Source organism: Entelurus aequoreus, linkage group LG23, assembly GCF_033978785.1.
Source record: "Entelurus aequoreus isolate RoL-2023_Sb linkage group LG23, RoL_Eaeq_v1.1, whole genome shotgun sequence".
NCBI classification, from domain to species: domain Eukaryota; kingdom Metazoa; phylum Chordata; class Actinopteri; order Syngnathiformes; family Syngnathidae; genus Entelurus; species Entelurus aequoreus.
The window spans coordinates 6,822,077-6,842,609 of NC_084753.1; the positions used below are offsets into that span (position 1 = coordinate 6,822,077).

At 41.7% G+C, this 20,533-nt stretch overlaps 1 protein-coding gene across 9 annotated transcripts in view; it reads left to right on the plus strand.

Moving 5' to 3' along the window:
• Positions 1-17,946, plus strand: part of LOC133640923 (NHS-like protein 1) — a 309,204-nt gene extending 291,258 nt beyond the window's left edge. For 8 of the 9 annotated variants that reach the window (XM_062034628.1, XM_062034632.1, XM_062034631.1 and 5 more), the window contains 3 exons: positions 1,179-4,265; positions 5,016-5,136; positions 16,703-17,946. In XM_062034628.1, coding sequence (XP_061890612.1) covers positions 1,179-4,265; positions 5,016-5,136; positions 16,703-17,357 — 3,863 coding nt within the window. In that variant the 3' untranslated portion in view covers positions 17,358-17,946. The remainder of the gene's footprint in view (positions 1-1,178; positions 4,266-5,015; positions 5,137-16,702) is intronic. The other variant, XM_062034629.1, reaches the window with a different exon arrangement.
• Positions 17,947-20,533: the final 2,587 nt, after the last annotated feature.

The following is a 20,533-nucleotide window of genomic DNA, read 5'->3' on the forward strand; positions in this document are numbered from 1 at the left end:
AAAATGGCCAGAAAAAGAGAACTTTCATCTGAAACTCAACAGTCTATTCTTGTTCTTAGAAATGAAGGCTATTCCACTAAATTGTTTGGGTGACCCCAAACTTTTGAACGGTAGTGTAAATATATATATATATATATATATATATATATATATATATATATATATATATATATATATATATATATATATATATATATATATATATATATATATATATATATATGCATATATACATATATATATGTATATATGCATATATATATGTATATATGCATGTATACATATATATATGTATATATAAATATATATACGTATATATATGTATATATGCATATATACATTGTCTTTATAATCCATTTTGTCATTTAACATCAATTAACATTGATGTTCATCAACATTTAACATTGTCACGTTATCGATGGGAAAATTCATTTTTAGACAATATGATTTGCCTGAGTGGCTAGGAAACAATGTTAGTAACAAACGGTACAAAATAGATTAGAAAAAAAAGATTTAAAAAAAAACAAACTATTTTTTTAAACGTGGGACTTCCCGTGGGCCGGATTTTGGATGCTGAGGGGCCGAATCCGGCCCACGGGCCATAGTCTGGGGACCCCTGGTTTAAAGTCATATCCAACAATTGTGACAACGACTTTTTACTGTCAACTGAGTTTCGTTTTTTAATGATTTCTGCTGGTGGTGTGCCTCCGCATTTTTTCAACGCAAAAAATGTGCCTTGGCTCAAAAAAGGTTGAAAAACACTGCCCTAGTATCATACAACGCGGCGACTTACACAGGGCTGTCCGGACGCGCCCTTCCCCTCGCGCTCTTACAAAAATATCACAACGTATGAATATGCAATGAGGTGTCTTCTTCCAGGCTTGGAATCTTCCTCTGCCTTCTCCTTCCTGGACTCCGAACCCCAAATCTGGTGTTTGTCCTTCTGACCTCGGCAAAAAAGCCAAGTGACCAGTGAAGATGTGGTAGATAAGAGTGTTTATGGTCGGCCTCAACCTTCACCCAGTTTTAATTGGACTCAAAACGCACAATGAGAGGCACAAGCAAATCTATTTGAAACATTTCCTGATCACTTCATCCGTCATTATCTTAATTATATCCCAATCATAATATATCCCAACATTATCAAGCTCATCTTTTTTTTTTCTCTCTTTTGACAGCAGCACAAGGACGTGGCGGGGAATTACGACCACATTCCATGTTCATCCCAGGACAGTACTCCACTCTGGGCCGGGTTGGGAGCGTCAACTCAACGCTCCGACGTTCCCAGACCCGAGATTCAGGCTGCCAGACAGAAGTAGCGAAGGTTGTCCCGCCGTCCATGAGGAGAATTCGGGCTCAGAGAGGACAGGGTATCGCTGCCCAGATGGCCGGCATTTCTGCTTCCTCTTCAACAGGAAGTATATCCATCTCCAGCAATGACAGCTCTGGGATCGTGATGCTGCCACATCAGCGTAACGGGGACCCATCCAGATTTCACAGTCTGCCCCGTCAGGGCGCTAGGGTGTCACTCAGCGCTGACCCCATATACAGCAGCACCCCCATCAAGTCTGAAGAACGGAACACGCCCCAGAGGCAGATTGGGAAACTTCAGGTGGACGATACAGTGGTACATATGAGGAATGCCCCCAGGACGGGCACCCTGCCCAGGCCCAAGTCTCAGGAGATGAGGCGGACGCAGTCCAGTGACTGGGCTGGCAGTCTGGCCTGTGCGGTGTCACCGCATGCCGCTTATTCCACCTCATTTATCCCCAACGCCACCCTGCCCAGCTCATCTGAGGTCGTCACTGTCGACACCTCTGGACAGCATTCCCACTCGACATCCTCAGCCTACCAAACAGCTCGGCCGCTCAGTCTGGCCGCTTATGTTGATTCCCTGACCTCCAGTCCCGCCGCTTTCACCCACAGCTCCACCTGTCCTGCCCTTGCCGCTTCCACTCCCGTCCACACGCCACTGGAACGGAGTCGGGTTGCAGCAGCACCCGCCAGCGAGTCAGGACAATCAGACAACAGCCTGCACAGTCACAGCACCCTGGCACCGACGCCGCCCTCATGTCAGCGGACAGATGAGCAGTGGATCTATGACACCCCAGAAAACGTGGTTGTTGCCCACCGCACTTTGACCTCGAGCTCTTCCACGCCCATCAACCAGCTGTACAACAGTCTGGAGGTGTCGTCCAAGACAACTACTGATTCCAGCTCTCTCTATTCCCAGGACAATGACGGATATTACACCTCCATGCACCTGGACTCGGGCCTGCGCTCACGCAGCCATGGCAGTGGACACAGTGCGGGCGCAGGACGAGTCACCCGACACAGCATGTACGAGTGCCGCGAGATGGCCAATCAGGAAGAGTACGGGAGCTTGTACAGCGATCGCTCCCTGTCTCGCAGCATCTCCCTCCGCAAGTCCAAGAAACCCCCGCTGCCCCCGGCTCGCACAGACTCCCTGAAGCGAAAACCTGGACCCAAAAAGCCCCTCGGAAGCGTGAACGCCGTCAGCGGCGAGTCCAACAACGGCATGCTGAGTGAGACTCTAATTGCCACCCTGCAGCAGAGTCTCCAGATGGGGTTGCGATCCGGGACGGGAAAGGGCATCTTCCCATCTTCGCCCTCCCAAAGCCCCTGCAGCGACTACGATGACCCCTGGGTGCTCCGTCCACGGAGTCACAGTACCATTAGCACAGAGAGCTCTGCGACATCACTAGCAACTAGTGCAAACGGCATGGGCGTGTCCAATGTTTACTCGCTATGCCACGTGACTCCCACTCACAGTGACACCAGCAGCTTGCGTTCCGACTATGCTGATTCTTGGGGCTACTACATGGAATATCCTCGTAACCACGGGGACCAGAGTGCACAGACCCCTGCGGCTCATACAGCTAACACTTCAACCGGGCCTCCAGCAGCCAAAGAGCAGAATGGAACTGAGATTCATGGCCCCCGTCAGGAACCAGGAGCTCCGGGCCAGGAAGAAATAGTGGCGGTGAAGCCTAAAACCAGCACATCCTCTCCAGAAAGAGTGCACAGACTCACCTCGCCATCCAGTGGCTACTCAAGCCAGTCCAACACCCCCACAGCTGGAACACCGGTGCCGTCTGGCATTCGGTCCATGTCTCCCTCTGGAAGTCGACCCAAGCCGAAAGTTCCTGAGAGGAAATCTTCTCTCATCTCGTCTTCATCCTCCACCTCCCTTTCCTCTAACACCTCAGACTCTCTCAAGAGCTGCGGGCCTACTGCGCCACCACCTGTGCCTGTGACCTCGTCATCAGCTCCAAACACCCCCCTCAGCCCACCACCGGCATTCCCTCCTTCGAATGTACATTCCCCTGCTGTTCCTCCGCCAGCAGCAACATCGCCTCGCACGCCACAGGCTGAAACGCTGAGCCCCCTCCCGGGTTGGTCTACCACACCAGAATTCCCACCTCCTCCCTCCCCCGAAACCTTAATTCACCCCAGTGTGTCGCTCAATGGGAGCTTTAGTCCTCCGCCCCCGCCTCCTGTGTCCCTCACGGGGCCGCCACCACCTCCTCCACTGCCTGCTGTTGTCTTCTACTCTTCCTCCCCATCCGCTGCCAAGGAAGCGCCTAAAGCTGCCGTTCCAAACAGTCCCACAAAGTCTCCCATGCCGCTCGTTACACCTTTTGCTTTGCAGAGCGTTCAGCTGCGATCAGTCAAGCGGCCGGAGAAGGAGACTGACAGCGACTTGGAGCCGTACAAAGACTTTCTTATGGGCCTGCAGCCCTACAACCTGGACACGTCTCAGCCCCAGGAGCTGATGAACTGCTTCTCAGACCACAAGCAGTCGCCCTCGCCTGTATCAGACCTTATGGAAAGGTTGTCAATAGACTGCAGTAGCTCACGTGACACACCTGATTGTCGTGAACCTGAAGAAAGCTGCTTTCTTCTCAACGGTATAGAAGAAGACGACGGGCAGAAAGTGTTGCAGAGTCCCTTTCCTGTCAAACAGAAGCCTCCCATCATCTCCAAGAAACCCAAATTATTTTTTGTCCCGCCGCCAAGCCCTCAGCCGGTCCAAGCTGAAGACAAAGAGGAGCAACGGGAGGACGAAGAAAGTCTGAAGAGCGCTGAGCCCCAAGAAGACATCCAGGATGAATCTCATATCTCTACTGGCCAGAACGTCAGCCTGGACCAAGAGTTCCGGCAGAACGGAGAGACCCCTGATGACGACGCGGATGAGACGAGTAGTTCTGCGGGGTCCACCAGCTCCAGTGTTGACGATGCAGGTTTGTCATTGAACGTGATTGCTGTTTATCTAAACGCTGATGCTGCATTAGTTTAAGCCCATTACTATAATCCTGCACGGGCAGCCGTGTGCCAGCTCTGTGTGGGCAGCTGTGAAATTCGTTTGCTGCGCTTTAAGCAAGGGGAGCCAAAGTTAAAGCCACTTTCTTTTTAAGGCGTACAAAACGCAGGAGATGCTGCTTATCAGCAGGAAAGCAGCATCGAACAAACCAACTCCTCCCGTCCATAGTTAGTGTGGTTGTCCACGTAGTCACTGCCTGTGACCGGTAACCAGTCCAGGGTCCTCAGCCTCAACTGGATAAGCAGCAGAGGCAAGTAGATAGATCTCATCCAGCCCTCTTCCTAAATCAATGTTCCATGTCTGCTCTTTAATCCTTTCCCGCTCATTCCTCTCTCTCTCTCCCCTCTCTCATTGAGGTAAAGAAACGCGAGGGGGGGGCGGCGGGGGGTTTTGGTGTGCCAGGGGCTTTTCATGGTTGTAGCGATAGGGGGGAGGGGCTCCATCGCATCACATGGAGGCAGGCTGGGATGAAGGGGAGGATGAGAGAGTGTAAAGTGAGACCGCTCGCTGCCGGCGGCTCAGGCGGTTAGGAAAGACGCCAGCGAGGAAGAGGAGGAGGAGGAGGGGGATAAGAGGCTAAAAACTGGAGAATGTAAGCGGGACAGTCAGTGGCAGGCAGGTGGCGGCGACACACACGCCGAAATGTAACTCGCAGGTGTGTGCCTCGCAGGTGACGTGTTTGACTCCAACACAGCCGAGTCATCTCCCAACGGGACGCCGGCGGAGACCATGGTGACCCCGACTCCCACGCCGACCCGGACCACGGAGGACCTCTTTGCCGTAATCCACAGGTACCGATCGCAAGTGTTGTCTTGTTTTTCTGAGTGTTCGGAACTCCTGTTTTCTACACCCACGGCATCATTATCATGGTATCATTTCACGTAGGTGCCATCAACTGTGGTGCGCTCTCATTTTTGCATGAATCTCGCCAATGTCCGAGGATAAACACTTTGTTTAGTGGGCTCTTTCTTACTGAAGCTCGGCCATCATTCATTCCGCGTCCTCCCCCCTCCTCCTCCTCCGCCTCCTCCTGGTCATAACTTACACCGACACTGTCACGTGTAGCATCTTGTAGATGGCATCTCTTCACGTAGAAGCGAGCGTTCTGGATCATTCTCAGACGCGCAGTAACCAACAACAACAAAAAAAGACTTCATTCATTTTTTAAGCAAGTGGACCCCTGTTGGGCCTGATCTGGGTTAGAGGCCACTAGAGAGACAGCAGCTCGGGCTCATTCTCTCTCTCTCTCTCGCTCTCTCGTCATACATTGCTGTTCATAATGTGGGGGGGGGGCACACACATTAATTTCTTATGCTCACGTGCCACCGCCATTTGGACTTCTTTCCACTGAGCGCAGGAAATGAGAGATGTTCTATGTCAGGCAGTGTTTTCCACACATTCATGTATTTGTGGCGGCCCGCCACGAAACAATTAAGGCCGCCACAAAAAAAATATATATATATATATATATATTTTTTTTTAATTTCCTGTCCAGCTTCTCAGGCAAATCCTATAGTTGATGTAGATGCCCATATCGGCTGTTCAGATTTACTTTACAAAAGAGAAGTGTAGGATCAAGATTTTTGGAGCTCTTTGTTCAGTGGATCAGATGTTTGATGAAGCTTTGTGTCTATCTACCACCACTACTGTTTTCTGTTTATTTGTTACTGACTGTGGCAGGACACCTCTGCCTCTGTTTCACTTTATGTTGCTGGTAAATAATATGGTTGTAGTAGTAGGCTAAAGTTAAATTATTTAGTATGCACTAATTAAAGGGGCAGAGCTTTAAGAGACATTTTAGCTTTTATATTTTTATAAGATATATTTTTTGTAAGAACCACAATTAATAAATATATTTCAGTGAATAACTTATTGTTCAAATCTGTATATAAATATGTACATAAAGTGTTGTAATTATATTGTAAAATGGATGGATGGACGTTTAAAACAAAACTGTTATTATTAATTAGTAAGTATACATTTTTTGAGCCTTTTTAGAGAAAATCATATCATTGTAGTAAATTATACAAATTACTCGATGATCTCAAGGTGACCACGCCCATAGCCACGCCCACCGCCACAGGTATCTTGGCAGTTTATGGGAAACACTGTCAGGGGTGTCCAAACTTTTTCCACTGAGGGCCGTACACGGAAAAATGTAAGCATGCGGGGGCCATTTTGATATTTTTCATTTTCAAACCTTGACAAAGTATATGGATTTTTTTATTTATTTTTTACCTTTAGGGCTCCCGGGGACTATAAAGGGTCTCAGTCATTAAACTGTTAAAAATAAGTCAAATTTTTTATTTTTTATTTTATTTAACGCTTACAGTAAATCTCTATATCAACTTGAGGTTGATGTAAAGTAAAAAAAAAAAAAAAAGGTTTTCTGTCAAAGACAACTTTGTTTTTTATAGTAAAACTGAAATTTAATTTAATATTTTTGAGTAATCACAGTGAAAAGTCAAATAAAATCCTACTAAATATATTTGGGATCCAAAAGGTCCCCCACTCATAAAGTGATACATTTTTATTAGTTTTTTTTTTACTTTTCACACTTAAATTACGAGATCAACTTCAGATATATCTGTCCATTTTACGTTTGAACTATTATTTTGTTTGTTTTATGCTCTTTTGTCAAATAAAACTTTGATGTTTTTATATGGCAACCACACAATATATGCAATATTTTTTCCACATAAAACATTTTAAAGTGATATTTTTTATGTAATAATTCATTATAACATAGATTTTTAGTGGGGGTTTTTTTTTTAGCAATGGCAAAAAAAATAGAAATAAACAAAGACAAAATTTAAAAAAAACAGCCTGCATGGCAGCTTTTGTGTCAACATTGCAAATTTTTCTTGTTAGATTTCACCTCATTCCACTTTTTTTAAATGTTTTTTTAAATTTTTGCAATATTATCAATTTTGCATTTTTTGCAGAATGTGTGACGGGCCGGTAAACAATTAGCTGCGGGCCGCAAATGGCCCCCGGGCCGCACTTTGGACACCCCTGGTCTATGTTGTCTGACTGGACGGGATGAGTATGAGTAGTTTTCGTTTGGATGTTCGCAAAACATTCAGCAGGAGAGAACCGTCAGAAGAGGCACAGCGGCTCGAAAAAAGAAGGAATTATGTTAAAAGACATGTTAAAAGGTAACTAATTAGGGTTGTACGGTATATCGGTATTAGTATAGTACCACGGTTCTAATGAATCATATTCGGTACTACACCGCCTCTAAAAAGTCCCCCCGTCCCTCCGTCGTCGTCACGTCGTGTCATTGCTGGTTTTACGAGCAGAGGAGCATGTTCGGCAGCGCACAATCACAGAGTACTTACAAGCAGACACAGTGTGTAGACAGAAAAGGGAGAACGGACGCGTTTTGGCTTAAAAACTGACGATAAAGGTGAAGTTATAACAATGAAACACCCTCAGGAAGAGGTGCTTTAAAACATGGGCTAAAGTCCATCCACAGTGTTTTAGCTACTTCTAAATCACTAATCCGACAAATAAAGTAAGTTTCTTACATGTTTATTATCACTGGAGGACGAGGAATAGCTAAACATGCTTCACTACACACCGTAGCTCACCGGCGTCACAATGTAAACAAACCCCTTTGGTGGATCTACACCTAATATCCACTGTAATGATACCAAGTACAGGAGCGTATCTAGTCGATACTACTGTGATTACATTGCTATTTTTTGGCATCATAACATTTTTTTATTATGTTTATAAAATACGTCCCTGGACACATGAGGACTTTGAATATGACCAATGTATGATCTTGTAACTACTTGGTATCGGATCGATACCCAAATGTGTGGTATCATCCAAAAATAATGTAAAGTATCAAAGAAGAGAAGAATAAGTGATTATTACATTTTAACAGAAGTGTAGATAGAACATGTTGAAACGGAAAATAAGAAGTATTAACAGTAAATGAACAAGTAGATTAATAATCCCTTTTTACAGTTTGTCCCTCATAATGTGTACAAAATAATAGGTGTATAAATGACACAATATGTTACTGCATAGACTAATTAGGAGTCTTTGTTTGTTTACTTACTACTAAAAGACAAGTTGTCTAGTATGTTCACTATTTTATTTAAGGACTAAATGACAATAATAAACATATGTTTCATGTACATTAACATTTTTTGTTAAAATAAAGCCAATAACGCCATGTTTTGTGGTCCCCTTTGTTTAGAAAAGTACCGAAAAGTATCAAAATACATTTTGGTACTGGGACAACACAACTAGGGATGTGGCGATATATAAACATGTCATATCATGGTTATTGTTACTAAAATTATCTTTATTATCACAGTGTTGTTAAATGTGCTCAAGTAAAAAAATAAAAATCTAATAAATAAGCGACACACACAATATACTTTCCTTGGTAGACTAAGCAATATTATTCTATTATTATTTGAGTTTTTAAGTGTTTATGTTCTGTTTTAGTTTTTGAAGGCCTTAGTGTGTTTAATACTTTAATATAAGTGAGGTGAATAATCACGGTTTTATGATAATCAAAGCATTGCAAGAACATTTGTGTCCTCTTGCCCTGATCCTAATGTTAAGTTGTTGTATGTGCCATGTGATACTGTAGAGGGCATATGTCAAAAGATGGCGCTAACTGTTTTAATGACATTCACACTTTACTTCAATCAATAACGGAGCAGCATCTCCTCATCCGGAAACAACAACAATACCGGAAATGTGTCTCGTGAAAAACCGTCCGTCTAAAGTTCCTTGGGTGAATAATGTAAACTCACTACACCGGTATGTTTTAGCGCTTTCATGGCGAGTTTACTGACAGATATAAGTAAGAACTTTACACTACTTTATATTAGAAATGGCAACAGCGGAGGATGAATGTCCCATAACAAGAAGATAGAGAAAAATAATAAGTTTATCGACTATGACGCACAATTTTTCAGGACTTATGCAGATCCCAAATACAGATCAGCAGGTACCAGAAGGTGAGAAAAGTTGCTGTTGCATAATATTGGGGGAAAAAACGGCAGATAATATGTCTTACCTTGTACACACACCATAATAATACTGGTATGTTGAAGCACAGTACAATCCACCAAGCGGTGTGGCTTCATAGCTTACCAAAGTCCTACTAAAACATTTTGACAGATTTTTGAGCGCCGTGTGTAATGTTCTATATTTTCAATGGAACATATAACATGTTGGTGTTGTTTACTTGAGTCATATTGCAATATTGCGCAGTCTACACGTATCTCTCATGTTTGACTGCCTGAGGAGCCTGGTCACACTTATCATTACACCATGTACCAAATACAATTGTTTCGAGGTCGGTAAGCAAAACCAGAATTATTCCGTACACTAGGCGCACTGTCGAGTTTTGAGAATAAAAAACACTTTAGTGTGGGGAACATATTCAGCATTGATTAGTTGCTTATTAACATGCAAATTAGTAACATATTGGCTCTTAATTAGTCATTATTAAGTACTTATAAATGCCTTATTATACAAGCAGTAAGCCATTAACTAAGAGTCTTCCCTCAATAACCTCAGAATTATTGCTTATTAGTCACCCTTAACCCTTATATATTACCCTAGTGTCCAAATAACTCTAAATTAAGTCTTTGTTACTTTAATAAGCAACTAATTAATGGTGAATATGTTCCCCATACTAAAGTGGATTTTAAGTGCGCCTTATAGTCCGGAAAATACGGTAATCTTCAGCTGAGGAGAGGCTGTGTCGACAACGCTGTAGATCCTTCCTGAATGTTTCTAACCACACATCACTTGTCCGTGGCTTCATTTTGGACTCGTATGCAGCTTGCAAAAGTAAAAAAAAGGACTTAAAAAAAAAAAAAAAAAGCACTGAGGAGCCTGCCCACAATTACTTGTGCTGCCGGGCACAAAATGGCTGGATGAAACGGTCGTACACTGAGACGTTTGGTATACCAAAGCATATTTTGTACGGATTGTGGTTTGTAAATGAAGATTCTACTGTATATGAAGTCCGTACATGACAATTATACCATAGAACATGTCAGGTTCAAACACTGATGACATCTATTAAACAAGACAAGAAGCAAAGAATCAAACAGAGACAGAATTAAATTTGGACTCAATATATTGAGGAGAGTCGCCTTTACACTGTACCCTTGTACAGTATCTCAGCACGCTCTGCCAAAAGATTGCATGCCTCTTTCTTTTATTTTGGACCCTCCCCGACCACATGGCCACCACTGTTTCCAAAGGACAAAGGTCGCAAAAACTTCACAGAAAAGGTCGTAAACAATTCACAGAAAAGGTCAGTTCAAAAAGAGTTCGGAAAATAGTTCAAAAAGAGGTCCATAAAATAGTTCAAAAAGAGTTCGTAAAATACTTCAAAAAGAGGTCGTCTGGAAATTGGGCAGATCCTGTCATCTCTCCGCTTTGAAGTCCTTGGGTTAGGACAATACACTACCATGAGCTTATGTAACGAAATTTCGTACTTATTTGTACTGTAAAGTTCAAATTTGAATGACAATAAAAAGGAAGTCTAAATCTAATATAATTCTGTTGATTACCATACATGAAAGAACACAAGAACACCTTCATCTTGCTTACCCCCCCCCCCCCCCCCCCGAGCCTTACTCTTGGTAGGTTTCAAAGACAGCGTTTTGTCTTTTTGCCTGGAACTCATTTCGACACAAAGTTTTTTGTGATAATTTACAAACAATTATTCTAACAGCACAGCATTTAATGCCCTCCCAGATTAATAATCAGCATTACTAACGACTCTGCAAGATTCAGGTGCTGGTGTGTGAAGAAGTGCTTACGTAACGAGGACGCCAGTGTAAGGTTGAATGTAGGGCACCAGCACATCTTGTAGTTGTTCCCCCATCCCCCCACCAGACCTCATGTGGGACTCTGTAATGTGAAGATTAGTTAGGAATAATAATTAGTAGTGATCTTCTTTTTTAACACATATCTTTTTTCCGTGCCCCCCGTAATTAGTCGGCCATGTTGACATGCCGGCTTGGGGATTAGCAACAGGACCCTCTGACATTAATAAGGCTGATTCACTACGAGCGCTAATCCCGTGTATGCTCGTTGCAGCTTTATGCTCGCAGGCCGCCGCTTAGAGGGGGATGAATGTTTTTTCTCCTGATTAAAAGCACTTTGGACATATTTACACACATTTTCATTCGTTTCACAGTCAAATCTGATCAGATGACAGCAACGATAAAAAACCAAAAAAAACATGCAAACTGCAAAAAGTCAGTGTTCAAAAACAAGAAAAAAAAATAAAAAATTAGGGGTATTTTATTTGAATTAAGCAAAATTATCTGCCTATAGAACAAGAAAATTTGGCTTGTCAAGACTTTCCAAAACAAGTCAAATTAGCTAACTTCAATTAACCCAAAAATACCTTAAAATAAGTATATTCTCACTAATAACAAGTGCACTTTTCTTGGTAGAAAAAACAAATATGAGACCTTTTTGCTCAATATGTTGAAAAATATTCTTAAATTTAGTAAACGCTAGTGCCATTATCTTGACATAATGATATGCGCTCGGCATTACATTTCTTGCATTTTCCCATCGATAACATGACATCATCGCGCCAAGTGCGTGCTCTTGCAGTCAATTAGTGTGCAAGGAATATATATATATATATATATATATATATATATATATATATATATATATATATATATATATATATATATATATATATATATATATATATATATATATATATATATATATTAGGGCTGCAACTAACGATTAATTTGATAATCGATTAATCTGTCGATTATTGCTTCGATTGATCGATTAATAATCGGATAAAAGAGACAAACTACATTTCTATCCTATCCAGTATTTTATTGGAAAAAAACAGCATACTGGCACCATACTTATTTTGATTATTGTTTCTCAGCTGTTTGTAAATGTTGCAGTTTATAAATAAAGGTTTATTTAAAAAAATAAAAATAAAATAAAACATTTAAAAAATAAAATATAAAAAAAAGCCTCTGCGCATGCGCATTACATAGATCCAACAAATCGATGACTAAATTAATCGGCAACTATTTTTATAATCGATTTAATCGATTAGATGTTGCAGCCCTAATATATATATATATATATATATATATATATATATATATATATATATATATATATATATATATATATATATATATATATATATATTTATTAGAGATGTCAAATAATGGCTTTTTTTGCTGATATTCCGATATTGTCCAACTCTTAATTACCGATTCCGATATCAACCGATATCGATACATACAGTCGTGTAATTAACACATTATTATGCCTAATTTTGTTGTGATGCCCCGCTGGATGCATTAAATAATGTAACAAGGTTTTCCAAAATAAATCAACTCAAGTTATGGAAAAAAGTGCCAACATGGCACTGCCATATTTATTATTGAAGTCACAAAGTGCATTATTTTTTTTTAACATGCCTCAAAACAGCAGCTTGGAATTTGGGACATGCTCTCCCTGAGAGAGCATGAGGAGGTTGAGGTGGGCGGGGTGGGGTTAGGGGGGGTAGCGGGGGGGTGTATATTGTAGCGTCCCGGAAGAGTTAGTGCTGCAAGGGGTTCTGGGTATTTGTTTTGTTGTGTTTATGTTGTGTTACGGTGCGGATGTTCTCCCGAAATGTGTTTGTCATTCTTGTTTGGTGTGGGTTCACAGTGTGGCGCATATTTGTAACAGTGTTAAAGTTGTTTATACGGCTACCCTCAGTGTGACCTGTATGGCTGTTGACCAAGTATGATTTGCATTCACTTGTGTGTGTGAAAAGCCGTAGATATTATGTGACTGGGCCGGCACGCAAAGGCAGTGCCTTTAAGGTTTATTGGCGCTCTGTACTTCTCCCTACGTCCGTGTACACAGCGGCCTTTTAGAAAGTCATACATTTTACTTTTTGAAACCGATACCGATAATCTTGAAACCGATACTGATAATTTCCGATATCACATTTTAAAGCATTTATCGACATCCCTACTAAAAACTAGTTTATTGTTCTTAATGGGAAGGCAACAAGGCAAGCGCTTGTTACTCTCGGGGTCTCCTAGCCGCTCAGGCAAAACATATGGTCTAAAAATGCATTTTTCCATGGATAACATGACATCATCGCGTCAAGTGCGCGCTCTTTTAGTCAATTAGTGCGCATATATACAGCCCGGCCCCCGGCCAAAAATTGTTTTAATTGTAATTTTGAAGAATTTATCTGAATGTGCATGAACTATTTGTGTTCAAAATTGTTTGAAATGTTAAATGTTTAAATATTAACTGTCAGTTTACTGTACTGTGCCAACTGTACTACTATATGAGTACCTGTTTTCTATTGTTTCATTGAAAATAAAACAGCAAAGTCTATTTTGCTGTCATCTGTTTTAATTATGAGACACAATTGTGTCAAAGTCATGATTTTTTCATGCTTGAAATAAGAAATGATGACTTTAAAAAAGTAGTTTTATACTTGTGAGTGTTGATGACACAACAGTTGATATTCTAGTTTCAAGCATGTTTTACTCAATATAGCTCATCAAATCTCAGCAACAAGCTGTAATATCTTACTGACATCATTTAGGACCAAAACAAGTAAAACACTCCAACCTAAAATCTTATCTTATCAGACAGAAAATAAGCAAATAGCCTTATTTGAGATATTTAATCTGACTTAGATTGCAGTTATTGCAGTGTGCTTATTTTGTGTTGCGCCCGCTCAGACAGGGTGAGGACGTGCGGCCAGCAAAGCGGGCATATGGCACATTTGGGCCAAAGATTTGAGGCGCATGTTGGCCAAAGTGATTGCAGCGTAATCTTTTTGGGAAAAGCTGCCAGCACACAAACAACAAAATCACTCGCTTAAAAAACGCAGACCTCCACTGAAGGATTGAGACTTTTATTAGTAGATTGCACAGTACAGTACATATTCCGTACAATTGACCACTAAATGGTAACACCGCAATAAGTTTTTCAACTCGTTTAAGTCGGGGTCCACTTAAATTGATTCATGATACAGATATATACTATCAGCATAATACAGTCATCACACAAGATAATCATCAGAGTATATACATTGAATTATTTACAATCCGGGGTAGGATATGTACAGCAAGTAGTGGACATAGAGAGAGAGAGAGATCAGCAAGCATAAGGAAAAGTATCTACCTTTGATTGTTTACATTTGATTATTAACAATCCGGGGAGGGTGTTAGTTTAGGGTTGAAGTTGAAGTTGCCTGGAGGTGAACTTTTAGTGCAGTTTTGAAGGAGGATAGAGATGCCCTTTCTTTTACACCTGTTGGGAGTGCATTCCACATTGATGTGGCATAGCAAGAGAATGAGTTAAGACCTTTGTTAGTTCGGAATCTGGGTTTAACGTGGTTAGTGGAGCTCCCCCTGGTGTTGTGGTTATGGCGGTCATTTACGTTAAGGAAGTAGTTTGACATGTACTTCGGTATCAGGGAGGTGTAGCGGATTTTATAGACTAGGCTCAGTGCAAGTTGTTGTACTCTGTCCTCCACCTTGAGCCAGCCCACTTTAGAGAAGTGGGTAGGAGTGAGGTGGGATCTGGGGTGGAGGTCTAGAAGTAACCTGACTGGCTTGTTCTGGGATGTTTGGAGTCTAGATTTGAGGGTTTTGGAGGTGCTAGGGTACCAGGAGGTGCATGCGTAATCAAGAAAGGGTTGAACGAGAGTTCCCGCCAGAATCCTCATGGTGCTTTTGTTGACCAGAGAGGAGATTCTGTAGAGAAATCTCGTTCGTTGGTTGACCTTTTTGATTACCTTGGTTGCCATTTTATCACAGGAAAGATTAGCCTCTAGAATGGAACCTAGGTAGGTGACCTCATCTTTCCTGGTGATAACAATGTCACCCACTTTTATAGTGATGTCTTTGACTTTCTTAAGTTTGATGTGGGACCCAAACAGGATGGATTCTGGGTTACCCAAGTGGATGGATAGCTTGTTGTCAGCGAGCCAGGTGCAAGTTCTACAGAGCTCAGCACTGAGGATTTTCTCCACCTGTGACTTGTCCTTGCCGGATACCAGCAGGGCAGAGTCATCCGCAAACAAAAACAATTCACAGTCGCATGCCGATGACAAGTCGTTTATGTATATTAGGAACAGTAAAGGTCCCAATATACTGCCTTGGGGGACTCCACAGCTCACCGAGAGGGGGGGGGGGGGGGGCACGGTGCCGTTCACCTCTACCACATGTTCCCTCCCCTCCAAGTAAGACTGCATCCAGCTCCATGAGGTTTTGTTAAATCCGATTGCTCTGAGCTTATCCAACAGTATAGCGTGGTTAACGGTGTCAAAGGCCTTCTGAAGGTCCAGCATGACCATGCTGCAGTATTTGCCCGCGTCCACCTCATGTTTGATGTGGTCGCTCAGATAGAGAAGGCATGTGTCAGTGGAGTGGTTAGTTCTGAAGCCGGATTGGAATTTGTACATGAGTTTATTAGTGGCAAGGTAACTATCGACCTGTTCATAAACTATTTTTTCCATTACTTTCGAAATGGAGCTGAGAATAGAAACAGGTCGGTAGTTGCCAGGTTCCAATTTGCTTCCTTTTTTAAAGAGGGGAGTTACCCTTGCTATCTTAAAATCTTTTGGTACTTGGCCTTGTGAAATTGATAGGTTTATTATGTGCGTGATGATCGGGGCAATGATGGAGGCAGAGTCCCTGAGGAATCTGGAGGGAATATTGTCAAGGCCGGTGGCCTTGTTTGGGTGGAGCGCGCTCAATTTTTTAAACACCTCATCAGCTGTGACCATTTCTAATTTGAAATCATCGTTGGATACTCCTAGCTTTCTGTAGAAGGCTTTAATGTGTTCTACACCAAAGCGACCAGAGTGGTGGGACAGCTTGTTGACAAGAGTTGCAGCTATGCTGGTGAAAAAGGTGTTTAGTCTGCTTGCTACCTCCATTTTGTCTGTAATGAGGGAGTCACCCTCCTTGATGCTGATGTTGGTGAGTCTGGTTTGAAGTTTCTGGCTGCAACCAGGAAGCTGGTTGTTGAGGATTTTCCAGAGCTCACGTGGCTTATTTGTGTTTTCCTCTATTTTGTCGTTAATGTAATTTTTTTTTAAGGATTTAGTCAGGTTGGTTGACTTATTTCTTCATTTATTGCATTGCTTTTTGAGTGTTGAAAGGAGTGATTTGGGGTTGTTTATCTACTTCTGTTGTACACTTTTGGTATTCGGAGTATTTTCTGTCCACTCTCATGTGTTCACTCTCATGTCCACTCTCATGTGTCCACACTCATGTCTACACTCGTGTCCACTCTCATGTGTCCACTCTCATGTGTCCACTCTCATGTGTCCACTCTCATGTGCAGGTCCAAGCGGAAGGTCCTGGGTCGCAAGGAGTCTGAGGAGGAGAAGTCCCGTTCGGGAGGTCAGTCTCCGTCCCCCCCGATGACGCCCACCAACACCACCACCACCACCACCACCAACACGGTGGTGTGCCGCCAGACGAGCTCCATCCAGCGCCACCTCCGCAGGTCCACCACCAGCAGCGACACCTTCAAAGCTCTCCTCCTCAAGAAGGGCAGCCGCTCAGAGACCAGCTTCCGGATGTCCGCCGCCGAGATGCTGCGCTCCACGGACCCTCGCTCCCAGCGCTCCACGGACCCTCGCTCCCAGCGCTCGCGCTCCGAGTCGGCGTTGGACTCCCCGTCCTCGCCCCCCACCCTCCAGAGCCCCTGCGCCTCCCCCGGCCGCAGCAAGAGGGCGGCGGAGGAGTGGCAGCGCTACGAGGCCCCGGCTCTGTACTCGCCGCCGCCCTCCGCCTTCCCGACGGGCGGCAGCAAGTACGGCCGCTCGCGCACGCCGCCCTCGGCCGCCAGCAGCAAGTACAACGCCCGCTGTCGGATCCTCAGCAGCCCCATGACGGTCATCTGCGAGCGCGAGGGCGAGCTGGCGGAGAGCGAGTACGGCGACGCGGCAGAAAGCCTCAAAGCCTCCAACGGCACTTTATCACAGCAGCCATGAATTTATCCAGGTTACCAGGAGGCGGAGTCAGCAGCAGACCACGCCCCCTTTAGGCCGACGCAGGCAAGGACTTCATGATGGGAGGTTTTGGGGCCTCGACACTTTTCTTTTTTATTACTTTCAACCCGGACTTGTTGTTCCATTCCTGTCACAACTGTCAATCATCCATCAGCTGTCAATCATCCATCAGCTGTCAATGTTCCTCCGCTTTGTTTTGAAAGAATGTTTGACCCAAAGCAAGCGATGTCTGTGTGGAGGAAGTCTTTGTTTCACCCCCACCTGCTCTTCTCCCAGCGGTCGCCGTGGTTACCAAAGAGCCAAACAGCCCAACTTTCCAAGCGGGACTTAAACGCCACACGAGAGTTTGTCCGAGCCGCTTCTTTAATGACCTCTATGACCTTCAAAGTTGATCCTAATACAGTTTTTATATTTGTTGTGTATGTAAATAAATAGAAAAGGAATGTTTTAAGTGACATTTTGCCCGTTTTGTGGATGTATTTGCTTACATTGCCTTTAGTCTTCCCCTAAAAGCAGTCAAACTAAAACAAAGATGCTGGAATTTGTGAATAAATGCAGCAAAACAACACAAAACTGGTATCCAATAAATCAATTATAGTAATATTCTTATATCTAAATGGTATGTGTATTAGGGTTGTATGGTATACCGGTATTATTATAGTACCGCGATACTAATGAATCATATTCCGTACTATACCGCCTCTAAAAAGTACAGGTGTACCCAAATTTGTGGTATTATCCAAAACTAATGTAAAGCATCCAAACAACAGAAGAATAAGTTATTATTACATTTAAACGTAAGCAGATATTAACAGTAAATTAACTAGTAGATTAATAGTAATTTTTTACAGTTTGTCCCTCATAAAGTGTACAAAATAATAGGTGTATAAATGACACAATATGTTACTGCATAGACTAATTAGGAGTCTTTGTTTGTTGACTTACTACTAAAAGACAAGTTGTCTAGTATGTTCAACATTTTATTTAAGGACTAAATTGCAATAATAAACTTATGTTTCATGTTTAGTTAAAATAAAGATAATAAAGCCTTTTTACTTGTGGTCCCCTTTTATTTAGTATATTTTGGTACCGGTGCTGGTACCAAAATATTGGTATCGGGACAACACTAATGTGTATATAATGTCTTATAATTAATGATCTCTATGACCTTCAAAGTTTATCCTAATACAGTTTTTATATTTGTTGTGCATGTAAATAAATAGAAAAGGAATGTTTTAAGTGACATTTTGCCCGTTTTGTGGATGTATTTGCTTACATTGCGTTTAGTCAAACTGAAACGGCAAAAAACTAGCAAAGATGCCAGAATTTGTGAATAAATGCAGCAAAACAACACAAAACTGGTATCCAATAAATCAATTATAGTAATATTCTTATATCTAAATGGTATATGTGTATTAGGGTTGTATGGTATACCGGTATTATTATAGTACCGCGATACTAATGAATCATATTCCATACTATACCGCCTCTAAAAAGTACAGGTATACCCAAATTTGTGGCATTATCCAAAACTAATGTAAAGCATCCAAACAACAGAAGAATAAATGATTATTACATTTAAACGTAAGCAGATATTAACAGTAAATTAACTAGTAGATTAATAGTAATTTTTTACAGTTTGTCCCTCATAATGTGTACAAATAATAGGTGTATAAATGACACAATATGTTACTGCATAGACTAATTAGGAGTCTTTGTTTGTTGACTTACTACTAAAAGACAAGTTGTCTAGTATGTTCAACATTTTATTTAAGGACTAAATTGCAATAATAAACTTATGTTTCATGTTTAGTTAAAATAAAGATAATAAAGCCTTTTTACTTGTGGTCCCCTTTTATTTAGTATATTTTGGTACCGGTGCTGGTACCAAAATATTGGTATCGGGACAACACTAATGTGTATATAATGTCTTATAATTAATGATCTCTATGACCTTCAAAGTTGATCCTAATACAGTTTTTATATTTGTTGTGTATGTAAATAAATACAAAAGGAATGTTTTAAGTGACATTTTGCCCGTTTTGTGGATGTATTTGCTTACATTGCGTTTAGTCAAACTGAAACAGCAAAAAACTAGCAAAGATGCCAGAATTTGTGAATAAATGCAGCAAAACAACAAAAAACTGGTATCCAATAAATCAATTATAGTAATATTCTTATATCTAAATCAGGCCTGGGCAATTTTTGACTCGGGGGGGCCAGATGTAGATTTAAAAAATGTGTCTGGGAGCCGGTATATCTATTTTTAGGAACAATAATACAAAACTTCACAATTAGGGATGATGTTTGATAAGAAATTATCGAGTTCAAGCCCATTATCGAATCCTCTTATCGAACCGATTCCTTATCGATTCTCTTAACGAATCCAGATAGGTTGTTGTATATGGAAAAAAAACACAATATTTGGTTGAACAAAAGCTCACTTTTATTTTACCCCCCTAAAAAAATAAAAAATAAAAATATTGACTGTTGTTACCCAAAGTATATTAAGTGGGATTTTTCAGAAAAACATCACAGGAAATGACGTAGCTCAGTCATTAGACTGAGCTACGTCATTTCCTGTGATGTCCCACAGGGCATTTCTTGTTGGACGGGATTCGTTCCCCGGGATGCAAATAAAGAACCAACTCTTTTTCTTTACAATAGCGGCCTCGATAACGGGAACCGGTTCTCAAAAAGGGATTTGAGTCCATGGAATCGGTTATTTTCTTATTGAACGGTTCTTTTCTTATCGAACAACCGGGAGAACCGCTTTCGAACATCATCCCTACTCACGATAATGTCTGATTGAATGCTAAAAACGTTATGACAGACCGCCTTAAAAAACGGTATGGAATTTGACATTTTTTTTACTGAATGAGACGCCCAGAATGTACATGAAAATAAAGAATGTGTGTTTCACAATATTAACTATGAAGGATAAAACACTGAATATTGACAACATATTTTACAATCAACCAAAATGCAGCAAATATAGTGAAATATGAACGCGAAGGGTAAAAAAAAAACCCCCCACCTACAATCTGAGATATCTCATAGTGACTGAAGTAACTAATTAGATGACCATAGTAACTAATTAGATGACCATAGTAACTAATTAGATGACCATAGTAACTAGTATATCATGCATATTCCAA